The 24,111-nt window shown below is 38.7% G+C and overlaps 1 protein-coding gene across 1 annotated transcript in view; it reads left to right on the top strand.

Moving 5' to 3' along the window:
* GPC6 (glypican 6) overlaps positions 1–24,111 on the top strand; it is a 777,853-nt gene that overhangs the window by 409,218 nt on the left and 344,524 nt on the right. The window contains exon 3 of the mRNA XM_049815985.1: positions 12,405–12,796. Coding sequence (XP_049671942.1) covers positions 12,405–12,796 — 392 coding nt within the window. The remainder of the gene's footprint in view (positions 1–12,404; positions 12,797–24,111) is intronic.

The raw sequence follows: 24,111 nt of genomic DNA, 5'->3' as shown, positions 1-24,111 counted from the left end.
TGTAATCAACAAAAAGATTTTTCAGCACCCTCTACAGTTACATTTTCAGCTACTTAATTTTTACTGTATTAAGGGACTAACACTATAAGCTATACATGGGTGTGTAACACTAATTAAAGTGCTTAATGACTAAATACATACTAGGTAGGCTGTATGGCACCTATTGCAATTATTGTGACATTAAACATAAAAATTTCAATTGAAGTGTATTATACATACACATATTATGGGCAAGTCTGAGTGAATCTGTGGTCTTTACAAGAGAGGAATGTGTGACTAATAAAATAATGCTTCTTCAGTGAAAGTGGAGAATATTTTCTAGATAATGGGTTGAATGAGCAATATAATTTAGTGCTGAACCCTAATATAAAAGTCACCTATTGGAAAGACATTTCTAATTATATGGTTTGTAAATGGGGAAGCACTTGAAGTCTAAGTCCATCTGGCTATGTAAAATTATAATGTACTTGTGAAGCTTCTTATTATGGAAAAGGAGCAGTGTAATCAGTGTCACCTAATATGTGACATACCTCGTGTTTCCATTTTTCAGAAGTTATTACTGTTTTAGTGTGAGTTTGAAAGTCTTCTCACAATTATTTAGGTCCTCATTCAAGGAAGTATGTTGTCTCAATTAAAAACCAGAAGGTGTTTTCTCTCTTGTGTCCTTTTCAAAGAAAACCCTATTTATTCTAGCTGTACTGAGATATCTGTGCCTTATTGTGTCTTATGTCTGAATGTTTGTCCCAAATGACTAAGTATATATACCTTTGGAAAACAAAAATAAAGAAGTTATTCGATAAAAAGTTTCCAATAATCTCTTACAATAAGTATTCATTTTTCTTCCCTATCTCACCAGACTACTGAAAACTTTAGTCTTTCAGGTAATGCAGTAGTGGAACCCCTAAAATCACCGTATCAAGCAATTATGTGCATTAAATGAAAATACTAGCACTGATCCGGTGGGGTCAATATGAAGAGACAGGCTCCTGCAGGGTGTGAAGGGGAGCCCTCATTTTAGAGCCGAAGCTAGACTTCTGATCCAAAGCCTTCTTTCTCTCCCCATGGAAAGCATAAAGGCAGAGCTGGAGCAAGGCTTCACGGCGAGGTTCCTCGGTCAGAACGAAGCAGCATGTAGCCTGGACTGCAGGTCCTCCTGCGCTTGACTTGATAGATGGTTTTTGGGACCCTTGTTCTGCCCATGTGTCCACAGGAGATGGTTTTAGTGGTGTTAATAGACTGTATCTGAGGAACCTCTGGAAAACTGAAGTTTAGCTCTCTTCTTACCACTTTCTCCCTTTTATTCAGTTATCATTTCCCTGTTTTTCTGTTTTGTCTTTGACTATTTTTGTCCTCTCTACCTTCTGCTTTCTTGTTTTACCTGTACTGCCTCATTTGCACTTGTCTACCCTCCCATATTTTAATGTTTCTGCGGTAGTATAGTGCAGGAAAACAAATATTAGCCCTCTAGTCAGCATGGGTCACCCTGAAGCCTTCACCACCTGCTGCTCTGTAGGACTGATCAGTTTTTTCAGCTTGTTTCTCAAACCCCATCTCAGAGGGCTGTCACTCCCAGCTAGCAAGATTTATATGAGAAGAACAGTTAGTGGGAGTTTCAGCTCAAACGTGACACAGTGTTAATGTTATGGCCCAAAAAGCTGGAGAAATACCAGACTATTACACAAGGAAATAGTGTCTAGCACTAATTCTAGGCACTGAATGGAAAGACTTGGCCAGCAAAAGTGATGCAGAAACTCCACTCCACTAGGCTCAGGAGGAAGCATTGGGCACCAATGAGGAAAACATGGCCTATGCTTACGTTGCCCCATCAAGTTGTCAGATAAAACCCATGTAATGTGAGGAATTACATCTGTCTGAGAGAGAGATGAAGATTGTATAGTAGGGAGGGCAGACAATTGGGTCTCAAGATTGCAGAGAAGAAGAAAGAAGCAGTAAATGGCAGAAGGCCTGGAAGTCCAGTGACTTCTGCGCAAAAAAATCCCCAACAAACAGATAAACAAAAAAAACATACAAAAATCCAGAAAAAGGTTCTAGATCTCCTAGCTCCTACTGAGCCACACCATTTCGTTGTAGGAACATAGGAAGGAGTCAAAGCTATTGTTTGTTTGCTTAGAGAGTCAACAGCTTGTGGGTTCATTGAAATGTACTTGTCAATATGTTCAATAGATTCAGCAACTAATCAGCAGACCAGCATTGAAGCACAAAACTTTGGTATCGGTACTTGACATATCCATTCAGATGGAAACATCATATGCAATACAGCAGCTAATAAATGGGAACAGTTCCCCAAATAAAATTGTCCTAGGAGTTTTAAGGCCACTCTTGTGTAGTTCAGCCAAAGAAAAAGTAGATTATACTGTTTGAAATCTAATGTAACTCTAAATATATACCAGTCTTGCAAAGATAGTTTTTCAGTTCATTGTACTGTTCAGTTTGTTGTACTGTTTCTTATATCTAAATTTCCTTCTGACTGGAAAACTTTCCCAGTAGACACACTCTTGGGAGAAAAAAAGGTTTCTGTTGAGCAGGTAGGTCAGATAAAAATCAATAATGCGGCATCTTGATCCAGTGAACTGATGTCTGCAGATGAAGATTTGTGTTGACTTTAAAGCTATTCAAATACAAACTTTGTTTTGTAATCCCTGATCTTTGAAACATCCAGGTAGGAAAGTTTATTGACTTCACAAAGCCCCATAGGGTACCCAAGGTCTTTCTATCAGCACGTGAATACAGATCCAGGATCTGAAAGACTGTTTTCTTCAAAAGTAATAGATCTTTTCCTACATTTGTAGCTTCTTTGAAGCCAACCATATTATCCTTAACCTTAATCCTTAACCTTATCCTTAATCTATGATTTTATGCATTGCCTTATTTTAAGTCACTGATTGCCCAAATCTGATCTCTGGGACCATTGTTGCTCTTTAAGTTTCCTACTATTACCTTAGAAAAAGAATTTCATCCTTCTAACAAACCGAGAACATTTAAGTTGACTTTCTGACATTTAAGTTAACTTAGTTTGATGTCACAAAAGAAAAAATGTTTGCTGCTTCAGTGAAGTTTGACCACGTAGCTCAATTTACAATCAAGAAATTCAATCATACCTCTGTATTATTACAGTAACAAATAGTACTTCACGCAGTGTCCAAATAGTCAAGAAACAACTGGGAAACCAGCCTCAATTTAATACTGCTTGGTCTTAATGGTGCATGGGGTTCCTTTGAGTGTGGATATAGGGAAATTGGATAAGCTCAGAAGTAAATTATCCTGGAGGTAGTTTTATCTTTTTTGTTAGTGGTGTTAAACCATAACAGGAGTTATTAGCTGCATTCAGGGGTGTCTGGAAAAACCATCAACATGACTTCATTACCTCTTAAACTGCAGACTTATATACAAAATTGATTTTATGAATATAATAATTTCAATAGGAAGTCAAACTTCAAACAGCTCTTACAGCAGGCTTCTGCTGGTTAGCTCAAATAGAAGTCTTCACAGTTATTGCAGTAGTGTCTGTCTCGGGTCTCACGTCTTGCAGGGTTTTTTGATGTAATATACTGATTTCTTTATAAACACTAAAATGAGCTTGTTTCAAAGAGAGAGAAAGGTGAAATGAGATGGAAGGGAAAACTGCAATGGATTTATAGCAGTTACATTAAATAAATACAACTGCGCAAATATGTCTTAGCTCTCTGCACTTGCAAGTGTGATGTGAAAGTAGCTGCAGTTCTAATTTTAAATGTACCATGATGCACCCAGTCTGATCCGTTTGATACCTGTCTTTCCACACTGGGATTCAGGAACTGCGCTTCTGTGGGGTGCTTTGCCAAATGGATGTGATCCAGTAGATGCCTTGGAGAACACCCCCTTCTTGAAGCTGAATAGGGCCCAAGAACTGATTTTCAAACTCCTCAATGACAGCTCTTCACAGTAGTCTATTTTGTTTAAAATGGGAGGAAGAAACAAAAAAGGACACTATTCTAAAAGAGGCAAAGAAACCCTTCTCAGTCCCCTATGTGCCTAAATCCAGGTTGAGATTTCTGCCTCCGAAGCCATTGTGGTTTAACCCCAGGCAGCAACTAAGCACCACGCAGCCACTCACTCACTCACCCCACTGGATGGGGGAGAAAATTGGGAAAAGAAGTAAACCTCATGGGTTGAGATAAGAACGGTTTAATAGAACAGAAAAGAAGAAACCGATAATGATAACACTAATAAAATGACAGCAGTAATAATAAAAGGCTTGGAATATACGAGTGTTGCACAGTGCAATTGCTCACCACCCACCAACTGATGCCCAGTTAATACCCAATAGGAGATCCCCCCACTCCCCCCAGTTTATATACTGGGCATGACTTCATAATGGTATGGAATGCCCCTTTGGCCAGTTTGGGTCAGGTGCCCTGGCTGTGTCCTGTGCCAACTTCTTGTGCCCCTCCAGCTTTCTCGCTAGCTGGGGGTGAGATGCTGAAAAATCCTTGGCTTGGTCTAAACACTCCTTAGCAACAACTGAAAACATCAGTGTGTTATCAACATTCTTCTCATACTGAACTCAATAACACAGCACTGTACCAGCTACTAGGAAGACAGTTAACTCTTTCCCAGCTGGAACCAGGACAGCAGCCCAGTTCCAAAGTGTTGTTGCTGTCAGGTTGTGGTTAATCACCACATTGTAAATAAAAGTCAGTGAAGATTTCAGTGTTTTCCTCCAGCCAGCCAGAGCCTCCTGCCAGATAAATTACTCCTGCCCTTACGCAATTCAAGCTGTCTACTCTGAGAACGGGCATGACGGCTTGCAGGGGCTTCAGTGCCACCTTCCTCCCCAGCACAGCACCTGACCTCTGAACACCACAGGACTGAGGCTAGTGATAGCAAATACTGCCTCTGGTTTGGGACCTGTTTGTCCAAAACCTGCCTAATTATTTTCTTTTTCTCTTCTTTGGACAGAATATATAATTTATTCTGGCTTAAATCAGTTTTATCGGGTTTCTAGCAAGGCAGTTTGTTGTTAATTTTCCGCTATGTCTTCTGGTCCACCTTACGCTTCCCTGTGTTTAAAAGTCAACAAACTTTTAATACGTCTAAAAGATTGTTATAGATTATAGGCACGTCAAAGAATTTTCGTACAAAATGTTAGATGGTAAATCTCCTTAACTATTGAACTGGATATTTAATAGCCTCTAGTGGTGCGTAGGGAAAAACAGAACAGTCTCTATATTTTAAAACAATTGTTGTTCTGAGTCCCATAGTTTATGTATTGTTAATATCATTTTCATGAAAGCTTTCAATGTTTTTTCAGAAGAAACTGTGGTGACTCATGAATGTTTCATGAGGCATTATGCATTTTTATGAACATATGATGTAAAATTCATCATTCTGAAATCCACAGATATCCATGAAATGCTACATGTCTCTCTTTGGTCATGGATATTCATGACAGTACTACTGCTGTAGGCGTTTAAATGCCCATTCATAAATATTCTAGAATGTCGCCTTCTGATGCCATGTAACATTTTGCTTACATTTTATGAGTACTTCACTTAGGCTTTTTCCACTTGATAATGAAAATAGAACCTTCAGGGACAGTTATTGGTGTTTATATAAATTATGTGTAAAGCTATCTCATTGCTTTGTTTTTATTCTTAGCATTTTCTTTCTTGGTTATCGCTATAAGTTCAGTGAATTCTTTGAGGGGATCTTGGGAATTTTAGGTTTCAGATTTATAATAAAGGATACATCATCAGTAGAAAATACCCGATGCAACAGGATATGGATTGAGATTCTAGAGAGCAGTTAAGATTTCAAAAAGTATGTGTTAATATCTGCTTTAATTGTTCTCATGTGAAAGTGATGTTTCACCTAGTTGCAGGACTGTCTGCATAGAATCAATGGTAGGATTGAGTCTCCACTTTAGACATACTCAAGTGCTAGTAAATGACCTTTTGCAGTGAAGAAACAATAAGTTTAGTGTTTAAAGGTTGCACCTGCATCCCCTGCAGTTGTTGATAATGTTCTCATTGATTTCAGCATTGCAGAATAAAGTCTTATAGGCCTTTACCAATGCATGTAATCAGCTCTGAGTAGATGACAGATCCTTTAACTCTATATTATTGTTCACTCGTACAAGAAGTTCTTTGAACATTGGCATTAAATAATGCCTTAAATCCTTTGTCAGATTAGGTTCCCATTGCGATAATGGCATTGGATGTATAAAGATCAGCCTAGCTTTTTTTCCGTTTGCCTGCACCTAATCTAACCTGTCCAACCCAGCCCATGATAGATGTGTTTGTGTCTCTTCCCCATCCTCATGTCCCTCATTTTAATGCAGGACAGCGCTGTTTGCATTGTCTCCATGCTCCACAGTGCGGAGGGTTAAGGATGGAGCCTCAGTGGTCTCCCCTTCCCCTGGGTCTCCTTCCTTCCTTCCTTCCTTGCAACAGCCTGACCCATAAGGGAGAAGAAGTCATGGACTCTGGACAGGAGGCAGGGAAGAAGATCACAGTGAATTGTCTTCTGTTATCAAGTCCTGCAGTAGTCTGAGAAATGGAAGGATTAAAGAGGGGAGAGACCCTCATCTTTACTCACAACCTTTGAGACTGCACTGGCTTCTGAAAAATTTAGTAGCATACAAAAGATTTCATAATGTCATGATATTTACAGGTATAGGACATTCTAGAAAGGTATTGATATCCATTGACAGCTAAATCATTTCACCCACAGGTGATATTACCCAAGACATAAGTAGAGGATGTAAATCACCTGTTCTGAAATTTGTAATTATAGGACACATTAGTTATCTGACTTGTATTTTTTAGCTTTAAATGCAATGTGTATATATTCAAAATTAATTAAAAATGGAGAGCAATTTTTTCAACATCACACTGCAGCTTTTGTTGTTCCTAATGGGAGCTGAAATTTGTTTCCCACTTGTTACTGTTGAGTGTTTCAAAAGGTCAAATCTATAAGGGAATTTTAAAATTAGTTATTCAGGCTCACTAAGAAGTAATACCAATGCACTGGTAGCCTTATGCATACAACTTGTTCACTGTTGAATATAAATACTAATGTAATGTCAAAAATAGGAAAAAAAATCATTTGCTGTAGGTATTCTCCTTATAGCAATTTTTTCTCAATCAGGAAGTTAAATTGAGTTCTTTTTGTTCTGTAAGGTTAGTTATTGTCGGAAGAAAGTCTCTGGAAACCTAAAAAAAACACCTGGAAAATGAAAAAGCATAGAAACCACAGAAGCTGATTTCACTTGAATTTCCTTAAGATAAATCACCACTTTCAATAATTGGTACCATTGTGGAATATCTATAAAGGAAAAGAAAAAAAAAAGAAAAACAATGCCTTTGCAAGAATCCTGCAAAAAGATGAAGAGTTCACCAAAATATTTTTTTTTTTTTTTTTAATGAATGACTTCATGAACAAAGACAGACAGATAGGAATAGGGCAGTGGAGGGAAAAAAAAAAAAAAAGGCTGCCATTGATATATGTCATGAATGTATCTGTACCTAAAGAACCCTCAGAGAACCTTTCCGTCCAGTAAGACAGTCAGCTTACATGAATTCTAATATCCTTCTTACCATCAGCATTAACAGGACTGGGAAGTTTGAAGATGTGAAATGAAATTAGGTACCTAAAGTCCACATAGGGTGCAGAGGCATGCACATCTTCACAGTAAGTGGTAGGTCACTAGAATTTGTATGTCTAAATCCTCAGAGCTCTTTGAAGCTAGGCTATAATGGGGAACTGCCTGTATGGTTTGGTGGGTGCTAGTCAATGATGGATGAAATCAGTATGCCACCCTGAGCAATGTTTTCCATAAAGGCTGATGTGAAATCAGATGTATATCCCTGTCTAGGACCTCTGAAGACTTCTGTGTAGCTGTGCTGTTTTTTCTGGAGTAGTAGTGAGATTGCAGGTCCAGTGTATCAGATGCACCATAGTACAGCATTCAGATCTCAAGTTCTGCTAAAAAGCAAAGCTGAGCAGAATATATGGTAATTAAATGAAATTTCCTTTTGGTCTTTTTGGTCTTAAAGCTCATGCATATCTTTTTGGTTTGGGGAATCGGACAACAAACTGTTTCTAGCTTCACATCTTGTCACGTCAGATGTTGGGTTTGCTTGAATTACAGGTGGAAAAGAAAACACAAGGGAATTTATCAGGCTGGGAATGATCGCAGAACATACCTCCAACATAATACAACTTTGTTTATGTAATAACTGGCTCTAGATTGTTGTGGTTATATTTTGTTGAAGGCAGTTATTACATCATGTCATGCTGCAATACTATCCCCAATCCTGATCCACTGACTTAGGGTGACAACTAGTCATCACTTTGGAATTAGGCTAGCTCCCAGGTTGAATTGCATTATGACACTAGATTACCGATGTTAAAATAGCTTTCAGTTGACAAGGTAGCATGAGAGCTAACAAGACCCTATTTTTAATGAGAGCAGTACCTACCATTCAGTAAGAGACTCTAGCGATGCATTATGTCCTTTCACTTTGTAACTGAGTTGTTTTATCATAGACAAAACATTTTAAAACAATTTGGACTTCATTTGCAGAGACTGTTATTGTCTATCTTGCATCCTAAATTGACAAATAATGTTTAAAAATGAAAATTAGCTTCAGCGTTATGCATTGACTGGAAGGCCACCATTTAAGCCAATGTAATGTGAGAATGTAATGAGTTTGTTTGTTTGAGAGCATGTAATGGTTTGAAATAGCAATCTTCTCTCCCTCTTTTCAGTAGCTCAGTGTGCCTTAGACGTTATCCTTTCCAACTACCTCATAAGCAGAACCGAACGGGCTTCCTGAGACCCTCTGGCTAATAAATGAAAGCTGTATAAAAACGTGCTTGCACCATAAGACATACCCAGGACATATTCTGTCATATAAATGAATCACCACTTAAAATTAGGAAAAATTATTTCCAGCATTAACACTGCTCATGACAGCCTATTTTGGCAGCAAAAAAATTCACAAGATATATATTTTAAAACACTGCACAGCTCTGTCTTATATAGATTCTCCTCTCCCACCCTAGTACTTGAGTGCCTTCCAGAAGCACATTAAGCAACATGACTAATGTCTGTCTCATCTTCGTTCTTTTACTTTTAGCTGAAATATTACATTATTTTTCAAAAGCTACCTGCAAGTTGATGAAATATCATCTTTGCAATGAACATAAAATCTTTAAATTACAGTAAGACGATGGAAAAATTCAACCTTTGCAGAAGCAAGTACAGTTTCTCCTCATGTGACTGGACAAGTACCCAGTTATGCCAGGACACAGTTTATGTACATAAGCATCCCAAAGCAGACTACCTTCTTGATGTATGGAAGATTTACAGGCTAAATAAGCAAGTGATCCTTCACAGCAGCATTCATTTTGCTGGACGGGAGTTGATTGAGAGTTTTTCTAATTAGTACAACAGGGGAGATCTCTTTCTCTCTGGAACTAAAAAGGTATCCAATTTTGTAGTTGTTGCTGCTTTATTATCGTGATCCTGCATAGGGTTACTGATGCAGATAACTCTCTTAAACTAACTGTCTTTTGTATCAAAGCGTACGGAAGACTAATGCTCTAACTTTTTAATGGCATAATAACTTACTCTAAGCAATAGCTCTCAGACTAGAGACCTATGAGAAGACTGAAAATTAAACAAATGTAGTGCTATTTAGAGGACATTAGCTCTCCTACAGAATGCATATGTATGGTGTCACTTTTGGACTAGCGTGAAATTTAAGCTTGTGGAGTTACTGATAATGTTTGTACTGCAGTATAAATAAAGATTGCAACTAGCATGGACCACATTGTGCTAGTTGCTGTGCGAACACAGAATAAATGTCTACCCCTCCCTGAAATTTTGATTGGCTTCCAACAAACTGACTGTGAGATTGCTAAATAATACCCCCACACAAAGCAATAGTAGGCTAACAATCTCAGACAAGAGGAGCTGTCAGCAAACTTGGTTATGCTTTGCTATGACTGACTTATGCAATGGCACGTTCTTTTAAGATAAATAGTGGGATTCCCAGTATATCTATGGATTGGGAGCAGCCAGCATGTGAATTGCTTACAGCAGCCCCCCAGCACATAAAGCTTTATGGGAGAGAAGTTGAGGGGCCTGGACTCACTGCTTTCGTGATTGTCTTTCCCAGTTGTCATTCAGTTGCACTGGTCTGAAAGCCTGGCTTCAACCTTAAAATAAATTTTAATTTGAGCCCCAAGTTCTCTGCCATCTTTTTGCCTTCGAGACTGTGTGACTAGAGAGCTAGATGTATTCAGCAGTACAGCCAGTGTGCATTATTTCTTAGAAGAAGAAATGCTGAATGTATAAAATAGTAATCAGGATGATTCAAACATCAAGGATGCCACCAAGTCAGGGTTAGCAGTGAAAAACAGCTTTGTTTTGCATTTTTTCTTAAACAGCTTTGTCAGAATTAGTGGATAATTTGGAAAAAACAACAAAGATGACTGTATGTTGTGGACCTCAAGTTATTCTATTTGGCAACAAAGAATTACAGGGGTTTCTCTTTGGTTGTGCATTTTGTGGGAGGTTGGTTGGTTTGTTTTGGTGCTTTGGGGGGTTGTTTGGTTTTTGTTGGGTTTTTTTGTTTGGGTTTTGGTGGGGTTTTTTGCTTTTCCCTACATAAAGTATTTGGCAAAAGCATATTCTTTTCCAGATGGAGTTCATTCCATATGAAAGGCTGTGGTTTTAATGACAGTTTAGACATTGATACATTTATTATAATATATTTTCCTTTTAATAAATGCTTTGATGTAGCGAGTTCTCAATGTTCTGTGTATACATTTTCATGATAACCCCTTTGCAGTTATCTGGGAGATCAAAGACTGCAGCTCTGCACAATTTCTGCCAAAGAGAAGAGGCTCTTTTCTTACGGAGTCCTTGTAGACTGGTCAACAGTGTTCAGTGGATTCTGCTTTCAGCTCATCACAGTTGCAAATCCTCAAATTTAGTGTAGATTTTTTCTTACATAGTCTTAGTTGCCATCCTGTCTTTAGCATTGCGGTGGTTCTGCATTTTTATAAGTCACTGTAGGTGCAGCAGGGCCCTGTGTTAAAAGAGTATTCACGTTATAGCATTAGCCAAGACTGTGAGAAGTCAGCATGTCCCTGCAGTTAGCACATGCAGATGTGTCTATGGGCAATGACTGCATATTTAGAATCTGATATCCTGGAGCTGGCTGCATGATGACTCCCGCATAAGTGTGAATCATTTAATTGCAGCAAATATACATGTTTTGCCAGAGGTGTTGCCCTCTCTGCCTTGCTGTCTGCAGTGCCCCATTTACAGGCCACAGCAGCCATTGAATTCTTTTCCAAAGGAGGTTTAAGAAGGCTGACAAGTAGACCCTGTTGGAAGATGGGATCTTCTAAAAACCAGGAGAAGCTATGCCTGCTTTTGTCAGATGTGTTTAAAGAGCTGCTGTACATGCTTAATGAATTTCTTGGGAAAACCTAAGCATCATATGGCAGTTAAAGGATCTCAACAGAAGAGTTTGTTACGTATTTTCACTGTATCCCATGGGCTTGGTTTCCAGTAAGAATAAATTCCACAGGCCAAAATTTAGAAATAGGTTATGGTTTGGGCCTGAGTAGATAAAAGGCACAGAAGCAGTAAAGTCTGAAATGCTTTCAAAAAAATGTAAGGTCTGCTGTTCCAAACCCAACAACTAGCACAAACTGGAATTACTAGGCTGGCTGTGACATGATCAGTTGAGGGTTCTAATACTGTTTGTCAGTAGAGCAGCAAATTATTGAAACTCCTAACATTTTCTTAGTATTACCTAGACACATAATACTTTTAAGAGGGATTCAGCTCATTTCCACTCAGGTCTCCTTCAAGTTGTCTTCAAGAATATTTGCAAATAAGTTTTCAGATTTATTTTCATGGTGTTCTCCTACATTGTAAGAACTTCGGCAAAGTGGAACTTATTGTTATCTAGCTATTCTAAAATCATTAAATTTTCAGTTAAATCATCATATTAATGACTTTACTTTTAACTTAGAAGATTTACTATACTGGCTATGGAGGATATTGCAAGGGACGGGGATTGCTGTGTTCAGATAGTATGTGAAGAAGTGGAACTACCTCACAGAAGCTCTTTTAAATGGGTCTTTCATGTTCAGCATTATAGGTTCTACATCCTTCTACCTTGTTGGGGAATTCAGGTTATACTCTATTTTTCTTTACTTCTAAATAAAGCAATTTCCTATCCAAATAGATTAATTTCACTAGTAAAATGCCGTGGTACCAACACAATAAGACAAACTTTAGTAATGGTAACATGCAATCAGAAAACCCTTTGTACCTTACTAATATATCTGTTAACACCTTCATGTTTTCCCTGCAGAATTTTTCCGAGAACTTCTGGAGAATGCAGAAAGATCCTTAAACGACATGTTTGTCCGGACATACGGCATGCTGTACATGCAGAACTCGGAGGTGTTCCAGGACCTCTTCACAGAGCTGAAGAGGTATTACACAGGAGGCAATGTGAACTTGGAGGAAATGCTGAATGATTTCTGGGCTCGGCTGCTGGAGCGGATGTTCCAGCTCATAAACCCCCAGTACCATTTCTCTGAGGACTACCTGGAGTGTGTAAGCAAGTACACAGACCAGCTGAAGCCGTTTGGAGATGTACCCAGGAAGCTGAAGGTTCAAGTGACTAGAGCATTCATTGCTGCACGGACCTTTGTTCAGGGGCTGACAGTAGGCAGAGAGGTTGCAAACAGAGTATCCAAGGTAATCTAAAATCAGGGGTTGCTTAAGCTTGGATTTTTTTCAAACTTGCTAGACAATTGAAATGTGATTCTGCACTTTTTTTTTTTTAAGGGGGAGGGGTGGGTGGGTTGGTTGGTTGGTTGTTTTTTATGTCTACTGATATACCCATCCTAAGTTTATAAATAGGGGCAACAGTTGGTTTTAATTCCTTCTGGAGATATTAAGGCAATACTGACTGGAAAGCATTTCTCTGTGCTTAGGACACAATGAAATACCAATATATATCAATGTTATAGCATGGTAGCAATTGTCATTAGCAATTCAAAACTGACTACGTATATAAAAGATTATGATTATGATCAGAATTTAAATGTTTCAAGCGAATTTATGCTGCTGTTCATTAGGGCAGTACAGTCCTCACAGCATTCATTCATCATGCAACTGGGTGATGGATTTTGTTAGAGATGTCTATTCATGTTTTTGATGAGAAAATAGACAAATAGTGACACCTCTGGAGCTCAAGCTTTCCCAAAGGACGGTTTGACTCACATTTATTTTAGTTTTAATTATTTATCTATGCAAATATTTATGACGTTTATAATCCTTGAGGGCTTAACATAATTAAAGCTATGTAAGAAAAAAACACACACAAAAATAACCCATCTGGGTACCAGAAATGTGCCTGAATGACTTTCTCTTATACAGCATTTCAAACTTGGGTATATTTTTCTGAGCTGCTGTTCCAGCTAGATACTTGTTCTGCAATCTGGCTATTTCACAGTCCTCGTAGTGTATTTGGACCTTAACTATATTCTGAATTCTGAAATGCTCTAGTGAGATCCACTTGAAATGCCCAAATACTCACTTCTGAACAATAAGTACAAGCATGATTTTAATGCTTGCCCCATGCAATACTTTCCTGCATTTACAAGCCTAAGCCATTCCTTTTCCTCAAGAGGACTGGCTCACTTGCTTCATTCAAATCACAGCCAGAAGGTGAGGTAGAGCTGATATATTGTACAGTAGACTGCAATTCAAGCACTCAGCAAGATGAGGCTTCTAAACTTTTTTTATCCTGCATGATGTGGTACTTTGTAATTACGAATTCAGAAGCCATGAAGCCAGAGAGAGTAGTCATCAAGTGAGAGCCTGATTTTATGCCTAGGAGACTGCATGGGAGGAAAGGCTCATTTTGCACTTAAAAGTTGGTGAATGAAATACATGATCCTGGTTACTCAGCTAGAACTAAGGTCTCTTCCTCCAACTGCCTTCCTGGGCTACAGGGTTGCTTTCCCTTTTTTTCTGGCACTGTCAATTCTTGCAGTCCTTTCGGAACAGCGGCAGGGCATTGGCATGAAATCCCAGCCCGCCTAGTCTGGCTGGGGGCAGATATGGCTGTTTAGCCTCCAAGTGTGCAGAAAGCATATATCTGCAGCCCCAGATTTCCTCTGAAGAGCAGTGATGTCCCTGTGGGTCAGGTTTTAAGTGAAAGTGCTGAGCTCTGATGTCACTGTTGTCAGTAGGCATTAGGTCTTATTGCATTGACTGGATCAGGCTGTAGGGAGTAAGCTGTGTAATTCATGTAATAGATGTGCAATTTGTGAATCCCAAACAGATTAAGGCATGAATTGTCTGCTGAGATGTCACATTCCCTGTGTATGTACGTGACTGTACAGAATGTGCAGGTGTCTCCCCTCTCACGTACCCAGGAAATGTTTTCATCTTGCCTGCTGGGTTTTGGGCACATAAACCCTTTCAAGAACAGGGTTTATCACAGGATTGCTAAATGATCCTATGATCCTATAATGAGAACTACTAGCTCGTAATCATAGTAAGCCTTTTTCTAGTGTCACTTGAAGATGATAACAATAGCTCAATACTTCTGTTTTGTTCTTTTAACATGAAAGCAACACTTAAAAAAATCTTTAAAAGTGGTTGGTGCGAGATACCGTATAGATTCTTTGCTTTATATATACATAAATAGTGAAGCTATATTACACTACATCTAGAATACTGTGTTCAGTTTTGGGCCCTTCCCATACAAGAAAGACATTGACAAACTGAAGTGAGTTCAGTGGAGGCCACCAGCATGATCAGGACTGGATTACTTGCCCGGTGAGGAAAGGCTGTGGGACTGGGGCTTGTTCAGCTAGGAGAAGACGTGACTTCAGGGGCACCTAGCAGGAGCTCCTGGTGCCTGTAGGGAGGTCATCAAGGAGATGCAGCAAAGCTCTTCACAGCGGGGCATGGTGGGATATGATGGGCATGAGTTGAAACAAAGGCCAGTTCAGACTGGACATAAGGAGAAGCTTCACCATGAGGATGATCAAGCAGTGTATCAGTTGCCCAGAGAGCCTGCACAGGCTCCATCTATGGAGGACCTGATTGTACAAAGCCCTTTGAGATGACCAGGTCATGCTGGTCTGAGTTCAGAGCTGACTCTGCTTTGAGAAGCAGATTGGACTGGAGATCTCCTGAGTGCCTTTCCAAGTCGAATTATCATGGAATCATAGAATGGTTTGGGTTGGAAGGCACCCTTAAAGGTCATCTAGTCCAACCCCCTGCAGTGAGCAGGGACATCTTTAACTAGATCAGGTTGCTCAGAGCCCCGTCCAACCTGACCTTCAATGTTTCCAGGGATGTGGCATCTACCACCTCTCCAGGCAACCTGTTCCAGTGTTTCACCACCCTCATTGTAAAGAATTTCTTCCTTATATCTAGTCTAAATCTACCCTCTTTTAATTTAAAACCATCACCCCTTGTCCTATCACAACAGGCCTTACTAACAAGTCTGTCCCCATCTTTCTTACGAGCCCCCTTTCAGTACTGAACTGCTGCAATAAGGTCTCCCTAGAGCCTTCTCTTCTCCAGGCTGAAAAACCCCAACTGTCTCAGCCTGTCTTCATAGGCGAGGTATTCCATCCCTCTGATCATTTTCATGGCCCTCTGGACCCACTCCAACAGGTCCATGTCTCTCCTGTGCTGAGGACCCCAGAGCTGGACGCAGTACTGAAGGTAAGGACTCACCAGAGCGGAGTGGAGGGGGAGAATGACCTCCCTCAGCCTGCTGGCCATGCTTGTTTAGAATCATTATCCTATGATCCTATTAAAAAATTAAAGAAATTAACATTTTTACTTAAATGTAGAATATGCTTTGATTGCAACACTGACTTTGGTATTAAAATCTCGGTGGCTATATTTGTATCCACGGCAAATGGTAAACAATTGCTGGTTTTAGGGACTTTGTGTCATATGCAGCCTTGTGAGGCAGATGCAAAGAACCCCAAGTGACACCAAATGTTCAAGATAAGTAAATATCCTGTGGAAAGGCTGTGATTACTCTGAGATCCAAGCTTTCTTGATCGTATGATAACTGTGGATTTTTATGCTGGTCTATCTACTGTAGAAAATGATAAATCCTTTTCTTTAAACATCATTTTAAAAGACTGCAGCCATTCTTTAGAGTTAGCACATAACTTTGCACCCAAAAAAGAGGCAGGTAAATATTTTTTATTACTGTTTTGGAAGTCATCCAGATTCAGCAAGTATTTCATTTTCTTTGTACTCTAATACTGAGAGATTCTGTGATAAGAATGCCACATCTGGGCAAGTCAAGAGAAATGAAAGAAGGAGAAAATTAAAAGAAGAACTGTTGCAGTTCTTTTACAGAAATCTTCGTCCGTTGTCTGCACTGACTAGGAACAGGGGGGGATCTCCCAGCTGCAACATCAGAAGCTAAAAAGATTTTTTGCTTTCTATTTGTGGAGCCATTATCTCACTGAACTGCTACTATCAAAGACCACTCACATAGAAAAATGTTAAGCCTACACCTTAAACACCGTGAGAAAGAGATTTATTAATGAGAAAGTTGGTAACAACATCTCCTTTGGGCCTTCAGTTTACTTTCTCAGCCTCTTCTGGCCCATTTCTCTAAAGGAGTTGGTGGGTCACACACTCAGAAGGATATGTTCCCTATCTAATGTGAGGGACGCATCTTTTCTGAAGATTTCTCTTCAGAGAGGGTATAAAGTTGGTGCTGACTGAAAACGATGCAGTCAGTGTGTTCCTTGCAAAGGAGCTATACTCCCCTCTTTTTCCAATGAAGTATGCACTCAAGCACACTCAAAATAGGCAACACATCGCAAAACGTTTTCTTCTTACAATATTATTTTGCAATTTGCTTATGTCAGTGTGATTATAATTTAGATAAGTTCCATTTAGATAAACGGGGAGAGAGTGTGGTTAGGACATGTCTTTTTTTTTGTAATTTTTTCTAATATATGTCAATTGTAAGCAGACATAGTTGCATTGCATCTATCTCAAGTTGTGCAGTTTCACTGGAACAATATTTCCATAATCTCAAAGTTCAATTGCACTTTTAAATTTTCAGATATTTTAAAATCTTTTTATTTCTCATACTAATGCATTAAAAATTTGTCAGTCTATGTTGCTAAGAGCTTGTTAAATCTCCACTGAATGAAGTATATTTCCCCTGGCTTGAGTAGACTTCAGCTCACTAAATCCTATATATGCTTTGTAAAGCTGGGTATGCATATGAGCAAAAATTTCTTAAAGTGAGAAAAATGAAACCTATTTATTCATTATTATAGAAGAATTGTACAATACCTCAAGTTGGAAGGGACCCATAGGGATCACTCAGTCCAACTCCCTGCTCCTTGCAGGGCTACCTAAAACTAAACTATGTGACTAAAAGCATCGTCCAGATGCTACTTGAACTCTGACAGGCTTGGTGCTGGGACCACTTCCGCAGGGAGCCTGTTCCAGTGGCCGACCACCCTCTCAGTGAAGAACCTTTTCCTAATCTGAACTTCCCCTGACACAGCTTCAGTATGTAATATTCAATATATAACAGAAGAACTGCTATTTTGGGCACACCAGAGGTCTGTTAGTTGATTTTTACCTCAATGCCTAGCAGTTTAAAGGTCAGCACAGGAGCAGAGCTTCTCATCTAGTATACTTTCTTAAGCTATAACTAGTAGATGTTTATGGACTTTCTGAGCTATAGGCTCAGAAATAATTGGTAAAATTTTCTACCACCTGTTTTTCTGCTAATTTGTCAGATCCTAAAAACCTGTAGAATAGGCTTTTCTGCTTTGTTACCATTTGGTGGAAGACAAATGTGCTATCCTTTTCCCCCATAAAAATATGGCATATTCAAATGTCAATGTTTTTAAATGTATTTTCTTTTTCTCAACTTTTTCCTGGAAAAAAAAAACGAAACACAAAAAACCACCAAACTTTCCTGACCAGCTGTGATTTAGTATTTAATGTTAAACTGAAGGAACTACTGAAAATATTTCTGCCAGCTGTGATTTCCAATAATGTGATAGAAAAGACATGTGCATATTTTTCATGTGCATCTTTTACTACGTCTGAGCTCTGGATACTTTACAAGAAAATAATGCTAAGTTATTCTCTCTGACTGTAAACAAAACATTCTCAGTGATGATAATACTCTCTTTGAACTGTCATGGAGTGGTGGAAAATGTGAGCAGAAAAACAAATGGGGAGGATAAAGCAATTAAAATTAAAAAAAGGAGGGTCTTTATGACTTTCCAGAAGCTTATGAATCCTGAAATACTTTTTCCAAATATATTCATAACTGAATTACAACATGTATAAAGCTTGCTGTACTGGAGAATCTTTTTCATTAAATAAGAAAAAGTTCTGGACCAAACACAGCATGTAGAAAATAGAACTAGTTCCCAAGAAAAGATTTAAACTGAAACTAAGGGTATTTCAAAAGATAGTCTAAATCCCGAACTGGATGCAAATTTGCCAAAAATACCATACTAGTTGGTACAAACAGTACTGTTTCCCTAACAGAGTGTTATGCCATCAGGATAGCATTCCACCGAAAGAAAATTTTTCATGGGAACATTTTCTTTCCATATACTTTTCACTGAAAGTTGTAGAAAACAGAAGGGGGAAAAAAAAAAAAAAAAAAAAAGGCACTTTTTTTTTTATGTTTCATGAGCATAACTTCTCAAGCCTGACTTGTGCTGATTTCATGTTTTAACCTGGTTAAATTCACACTGAGAACATATGAGTTTAGTAGAAAGAAACAAATGATGAAATATGACTGGTCAGTCCTATCCAAAACCACAGTCATCAGCTAGTTGTCATTCCCCCACTGCTTCTCAGAGCTCTAATTTAATCCCAGGCAGACAGTTACATCTTCATTGGCTTTTGCACTGAATCTGTCTCACTAGGAACAGCAAGTGAGCGCAGAGTACTTTTATTTACATAGATCCAAGGTTGTAGTTATTGTTTGCTAGTTTTGTTCTTCTCTAAGTTTGGCTGTTTTGTGGTTTGTTCTTTTTCTGATTTTGACCACTTTCTTGCTATTTTATACTGGGATAAGGACAAGAAGAATTGTTCTTAGTTTGACTTTGCCTTTCACACTTGCAAATTCACGCTACTGGCAATAAAAGTAGTTTTTATACCAGGAGTAAAGTGAAGCTTAGCTCAGGGGCATCATTAGGAGCAGTTAGTGATTTTGTTAGTGGCATAAACATCAAAGATTTGTGACCCAGCCACTAAGAACTTATTTCATTAATGCATTTAAATATTAATTATCTTTTATTGCAAAATAAAAAAGGTTGTTACTATACTTTTCTCATTGTGTGGCATAGGCTATGTATCTCCCTATTTTTAAACCAATTAAAACCATTCTTCCCCTGAATATTATTAAATTATGTTAATATCAGACTTCTCACTAGGAACCTGGTGATATATGGACAAAGTGAAACAAATTCAGTAATACAATTATAAGGTTAAACCCAAAATTAGTAGTGAAAAGCAGTCTCCAGTAATTGCCTGTGATTACTTCTACTCACAGAATGCCAGGCCACTGCTTTTCTAATATGCTGAATCAATATTCTTACAAACTATGCTTTTCATGGTTTATAAATAAACATTCGACAGTTTGTGAGAGCCATAAATAAAGGTCAATATTGAATGTCACACTGATTCAGAATGTAATTATTGCAGGGACGGGGGGAGAAGTATGACATGCTGATAAGTCAGGTAATTAAAAGCCAAAACGAATAGTACTTTAATGCTGGAAAATGTGATTTGCAGGGTGTGACAGATAAAGAGCTGCGTGTCCTGTATATTTTAACTTCATTGGCTGGAGAGATTTGGCTTGTTAAAGTCACAGAGGGAAAGAAGATCTAGAAAGGACTATGGTTTTCACTAAACTTTAATCCTTAGTTCAAATTGCTAGTTTAGGAACAGCCCAGCTGAGCAAGTATAGCTTTTATGATTGCTTCTGTATCTGTTGTTTTAAGGTGTTTTTCAGTCATTCATTCTTTGAGTTTTAATTGACTTAATATATATTTCCAAGAACTGGATCATACCATGCCATGAATGGGCCACATTGTTTTTTTCTTCTTCCTGTCCCGTGGTGTTCCTCAGGTGGGGAGTCCAGGAATTATCCAGCCAGGGGAGTTTCAGGGCTCAGAGATGTCTGTGGCATAGAAGCAAGAGCGAATGGTATCTACACTGGTGCACTTTGTGAGAAACATCCTTTGAACTGAGGTTCTCCAGCTAGGCAGGAAATCTTTCCTCCTTTCTTGGAAAGAAAAGGGACATAAACCAGTCTAGTTAATTTGCAGACATTTCATGGGAAAATAAACCAGATGCCTTCCAGATATCCCAGACTTACTGCAGGTGCACTGCTCTGTTTTCCACTTTGTGTGCACTGCTCCCAGAAGAGCAGCTCAGGAGAAAAGGCCTAAAATGAAACAGCGACTCCAACAAAAGGAAAATGGAGGTAGGAGGTCTGCAAAAGCTGTGGTCCATGTCCTATCTATTAAAATTGTCAGTTATAAACCAGCCTGGCATCTCCATTTCTTAGGTCCTTAAATTTCATTCAGCTAGCTTTGTATTGACCTTAATAACCCGAGTTTAACTGAGTCATACTGCTCAGTAAGACATTCAGTCTTGCTCAGTATCCCCTAAGTAGGTGTTCCAACCTGGTTTATTCCTACTATATAGCACTTCGCATCTCAAAATTTGCAATAGTTCTGTCTTCCTGGATTCTTTGTGTCATTCATAAGCAAAGATCTTCTGATTACAGTGCTTTTGCTCAGTTTGTGTTTTTTTTTAAATGCCTATGGCACAGAAAATACCCTTTAGTTCAGCTTTATCTGAAACTTCAACCTATATATTAAGAACCAAAATGAAAGCATTTTAGTTTAACAATGTCATTAAACACTGTCATGACACATTAGAAAAATAAATATTCAAATCAAGGTTTTTCTTTAGGATTGCTGACAAGCACGTTTTACACACAATCCTTCCAAGTTTTCATACCAGTTTTATTTCCCACCTATAAAAGAAGTTGATATGGCACCTGCAGAAGCTATGTAAAGAGAAAATGTAGAACTTTTTCAGAAGAATTCCTAGAACAAAGGATGTATCCTAATGCATGTCATGATACACAGCCAAGTCATGATAAAAATAATGAAGAAGCAAAGCTCACCTAGGAGCTTGCTGACCCTGCTAGATTTAGACCTTCTCTGTAATTAATCTTACAGCAGGTTTTATGTTTTTGCTGTTTTAGCACAAGAGGGTAAAAGAAAATTCAGAAGAATCAAATGGAAATAGGAAGGAGATTAAAAAATCTGAAGGTTAAGCAATGCAAGGAGATCTATATCGTCTTACAACATGCTTACTTTTTAGAATGACTCTTTTTACAGATTGTCTTCATACTGTGTAGAAGGCAGCCTATGGAAGCACTGTTTTCCAATCACGATTTGATAAAATGAATTGCTTTTATTTCTTATGTGAGCCAGAAGCACAAAAACTAATAGGTTCTTCTGCCTTCAGATTTCTACAGGAAACATTAGTCAAGGAAATATCTGATTTACCTAAAACTCGTCAGGAATACTAACTGGAAGTTAAATACATATCTACTCAAGTGTTATAGTCAACAAAGTCATCAGCAACACATTGAAAAAGTCAGATTTCTTTGAGACTTTAAAATAATGAAGTCTGAAATCAGCAATGTGGATCTAAGTCCAATTCTTAGTTATTCGGAGGTCAGTGACAGTTGGCTTCATTGCCTGCTTAAGTCTTGCATCTCAAAATATATCTCAAACGAAAGATGGTATGAGCATAGAAGTAAAAAATTAAACATTTCATTGTCAGGAAAATAACAGTTCTGGTCATCTGTAAAATTCTAAACTTATCCCCATCCTGCAGTGTCTGCTTCTTATGGGAGTTTTATATGCCACAAGCTTGCCGAGTTTTCTCCATAATCTTTTCTGAAGGGAAAATGTCACTTGTGTTCAGTCCACATGTCTAAGGCTATCATTGCTCTTTTTTCTTCTTCTTGTCCTTTCATCCTCTTTTTTTTTTCTTCTTTTTTTTTAAAGCCCCTAGGAAGAATTCATTTCTTGAGTAAAAAATAAATGTACCAGAAAAAACAGTGGAAAAGTAGAGCTTTGAATAAGATTAGGAGGATTTAGTTGACCTCAGCTATACACATCTGTCACCATTATATGACCAAGAGCAGAAACTAAGTGTATAGAGAGAGGATTTTAATACAAGAAATGCCTGCTTGTCCTTCATAACGGTTTGGCCATCCTTTGGCAGCTGGTGTACAAGGTTTTGCCTTTCTCCAACACCTCAGTGCAGTTTTAGCCTGCAAACAACTTCCCCATTCCTGAAAATGGTTTTGCTTTTAAAACTGCCAGAGATGTTTTGATGTTCAGGTCTGTCCTGGTACTGTGCAAGTTTGAATTCTGGTCTTTGATTTCAGAAGGTTTATCAATTTTGCATGAATGCACCACTGGAGAAACTACTGGATTTATTCAGGAAGCATATACAGACTCCCCGCTTATGTGCTTTTCAGTATCGCCAAGCAACAGAATTGGATCTATGCTTTTCATCCCATGATTCTTTCATTCATGTCCATATGTTGGCATATTCCATGGATCCAAAAGCAAGTGTCTATAGGGCAATATCTGGTAGGCTGACAAAGCTAAGCAGGGCTAGTACACTTAATTCGTGTTTCCTGAGTAAGTGCTCTGCATGCTGAGTTGTTATGCCAGAGCATCAGCTGTTCTCTCCACAACAGAAGACACCGATCTAATTGTTCTGTTTCAAAAGGAGGTTTTATGCATCCAGTTGGTAGAGGGAAGCCTCAGCCACCAAAGATATGGATCTGAATTTCACAAAAGTAGCCTTCAGTGTTTAAGTACAAGACAGAGAAATTACAAACTGCATTGCTGTCTTCAGCATTTTGCTGTCTCAACAGTACCGCCACTCGCTGTGATGTTATGGCACACTGTGGTGCCTGTTAGGAAGCCTTTTTTTTCAGACATGACCCAAAACAAGTGAATGCATATGGATCTAAGCACTTGGTCTTCTCTGTCTGGGGAATGGAATAATTGACCAGCTTTGGTCTGTGGCATCTAAGCTGTCTGACCTCAAACCACCTCAGGCCTATGGGCCATGGACACATATAAGGAAAAGCTTCTCAGCTTGGGCACCATCTTCTTTTAGCTCTATGTTCTTCAGGGTTGGTGGAACAGGGAATTAGGTTGGAGCAGGTCTGACTTAATTCTCACCCATAGAGATGTGGCCATCAGTGCCTAACTCTCCCCTCTCGCTATGCGGGAAACCAGACTTATATTAGATGACAAAGTCCTCCTTGTGAATTCCACACCCAAAACTGGTAGCCCTTTGCCATATTTGCAATTTTCCCTGTCAGATTGCTATGTTCTTTTCGGATCTGGCCACAACGCCTTTTATACTTGCCTATTTCCCAGTGCAAGAGAGAACTGTTAGAGGCATTTGTGCACCTAATTTCTTCAGGCTAAATCTATTAGTTTGTTTTTGGCTTCACCTGATTATATTAATATCAGAGTGCCAGTCAGTTAATTGTTTATTTGAAACAATTTAATTTTGTACACTACTGTGCAACGGATAACCTGAACGACAAAAAAATAAATATCAGTTTTCTTCCAATTTGAGTGATAGTTCTGAATTTATACTGACATTTTTTTTGGATAAGGGGTGCCTGCTTTAACAGGTAGTTTGAAATCCAGCACAGAGGCAGCTCAAGGTACGCTGTGGCCTTTAGTCCTGGAGATCTTAAGGCAAGTAACCTGCTACCACATAGAGTATAGGAAGACGGAAGCAAAAGATGTTCAGGAAGCTCCTGGCAATCTATCCATCCTGGCAACCTATCCATCACATGTAAGATGTAATTCTGTAGGAAAGTTAAGCACCTGTGTATCTTTTATCATCACACATCTGTTTGTAAAAACAGTGCATATCTGCTTTTCAAGAAAAACACATAG

This window comes from Accipiter gentilis, chromosome 13 (genome assembly GCF_929443795.1).
Source record: "Accipiter gentilis chromosome 13, bAccGen1.1, whole genome shotgun sequence".
Lineage (NCBI taxonomy): Eukaryota > Metazoa > Chordata > Aves > Accipitriformes > Accipitridae > Astur > Astur gentilis.
Note: the sequence above shows the minus strand (reverse complement) of the source record. Positions and strands in the feature narration are given on the sequence as shown.